The sequence below is a fragment of the Dendroctonus ponderosae genome, unplaced genomic scaffold (genome assembly GCF_020466585.1).
Source record: "Dendroctonus ponderosae isolate FM_Combo_2020 unplaced genomic scaffold, Dpon_F_20191213v2 Dpon_F_20191213_1, whole genome shotgun sequence".
Taxonomy (NCBI): Eukaryota; Metazoa; Arthropoda; class Insecta; order Coleoptera; family Curculionidae; genus Dendroctonus; species Dendroctonus ponderosae.
The window spans coordinates 35404496-35406733 of NW_026017110.1; the positions used below are offsets into that span (position 1 = coordinate 35404496).

The 2238-nt window shown below is 37.4% G+C and overlaps 1 protein-coding gene across 1 annotated transcript; it reads left to right on the top strand.

Moving 5' to 3' along the window:
- Nucleotides 1-679, top strand: LOC125502644 (the record flags this gene model as incomplete). Its single annotated transcript, XM_048661504.1, is given in 1 exon segment — nucleotides 1-679. A coding segment is annotated over 1 exon segment (390 nt), but the record flags the coding sequence as incomplete, so codon positions are not given.
- Nucleotides 680-2238: the final 1559 nt, after the last annotated feature.

Genomic DNA, 2238 nt, shown 5'->3' on the forward strand with positions numbered 1-2238 from the left:
CAATGGAAAAATAAGGTGCCTTCCATCCGGTTTTCGATGAATACCGTCATAAGCCAAGCAACCGGTTATATCCCAGCCTTGTTGACGTTTGCACGGGAAATGAGGTCCCCTGATGACGTCAGACGAGACATGCGAGCCAAAGTAGAGGCTGACAATTTTATATGTCAACTGACCCCATATTTAAAGAACATCAGCTCTACACTGCGGATTGCCCGTGACACCTCCGAATACCAACAAGATCGTTCCAAAAAGTATTTCGACCAAAAACACAGAGAAGCTCCTAAATACCAACTTGGCGACCATGTGTTAGTGGAGACACATGCCCTCAGCAAAGCCAGAATTCATATACCTCCAAGTTCGCCCCTAAGCGCGACGGACCCTACGTTCTGACTAACGTAGTCACGCCCACTACCTTCGAGATTGCTGCGCCCACCAATCCAGAAGCCACTCTTGGTAGGTACCGTGCCTCAGCTTTGACCCTTTTTCGCAGTGACCAGCCTAGCACCACGACTCCAGTCCGAGCGCTCAGGAAACGAGGACGGCCTCCTAAACAGTCTAGCGGAGTTACGCAACCCGACAGCCCTGCGTCACCAGTAAGTTTTCCTCCGACTAAGGATCACGACGAGAGTGTCTGTGATCCCGAGACCACTGATGATGCAACGGTGTCCGCGACTACACGAACAGGTGCTTATTTGCCACGCTTAATTTCCCCTAAGTAGTGCCTTTCAACCCATAAAGTGGAGTGAAACAATCCGAGGCTAAACCCACAACCCAACCCCGCGACACCATTTATCCTTGTCTATCTTATTGTCACTCTGTATAATTCCATGGTTACGAGAGTTTTAAATAATTACGGAGCAACAGGTATTTGCCCAATGTTAATTAGGCAGATTACCTTGAAAAAGATTGCTGCCGTATTTCTGATATAGTTTTTTCGAAATTTCTCAGTTTTTAATAACAATTAATTTCTTTTACTATTCTTTCTGTACTCCCAAGACACCCCCAGCAACACCTCCAGAGGAATGACGCCAATTTTGGATCAGTTTGTATATAATAGCAATAATTTAAATATCTAACAAAAGTATTTAATTTTCTCAAATATTTAACGGTATCACCTACAAAGCAAACGAAATATTGCCAGTTAAGTATTTTTAATTTGCCGTTAATTAGTTTAATTAAGTTGTTCCACAACGACATTTTTCTTTTGCTTAATGCAATTTTGGAAGCAAGTTTTGACTTTGTTGGGCACATTAGTTAATTCGTTAAGGAAATGAATGAATTAACTTAATTTTTTCCTATTAATTCTTGAAAAGTATGATAAACAAATTCCATGATGACAGTGAGTAACATATTCCGATAGTCATACAATTTGAAACTACTACTATAGACAAACTGTTTAAATTGTCCTAATGGAATAGTGAGCAAAGAGTGCATAAAAGAATATACACGGTGTCCCACCGGGAACCGTGTCGATCTATAGCTGGCAAACTATAATTAGCAGAAATTTTAAAATTGAAACTTGTGTCGAAGTCATTGGGGGTAAGCGATCTAAAATATTGTCAAAATGGTCCCATGTATTTAAAATGGCCATTATTTAAAATTTTACATTCTGTCACTCTTAGTTGCCGTGACGACTGTGGTCATTTTTATACAATCAAATACCAAAGGCATGCTGACAGCTGTCAGTTACATAGCCAGAAAACTTAGAGACCCTTAGATTTGAAAAAAAAACCGGTTTTTGTTCTCAAGAAAAATTCAATATAATAATAGATAAACGGTTCTTGATATAACTTTATCGCATTCTCCATAAATAATAAAAAAATTAAAATAATCTTTGTTTGTATAATTTAAGCGTCCGGGCATGATTACTAATTATTTTGAAAAGGTAACTAACAGCTGTCATCATTCTTTTCGCTTTTGAATGAATTAAAAATGGCCACTTTCGTAATGGCAACTGAAAGGGGAAGGATTTAAAATGATATGAGGGCAAGATAGACATATTAAAATATTAAATTGACAATATTCCAAAAACTAAACAATTTTGGAATTCAGGACAACTTTACGCAAACTTGCCCATATTTTAATACTGAATAAGATGAAATGATCAAAAATGAGTGTTTTGATTTGAAAAAAATAATTAAGGTGATTTTCTGAACATTTTGAATATTTTGAAACTTCTTTTTAAACACTTTGTATTAATGGTTATCAAAATTTTGATGAAATTCCTTTAAAGTATGT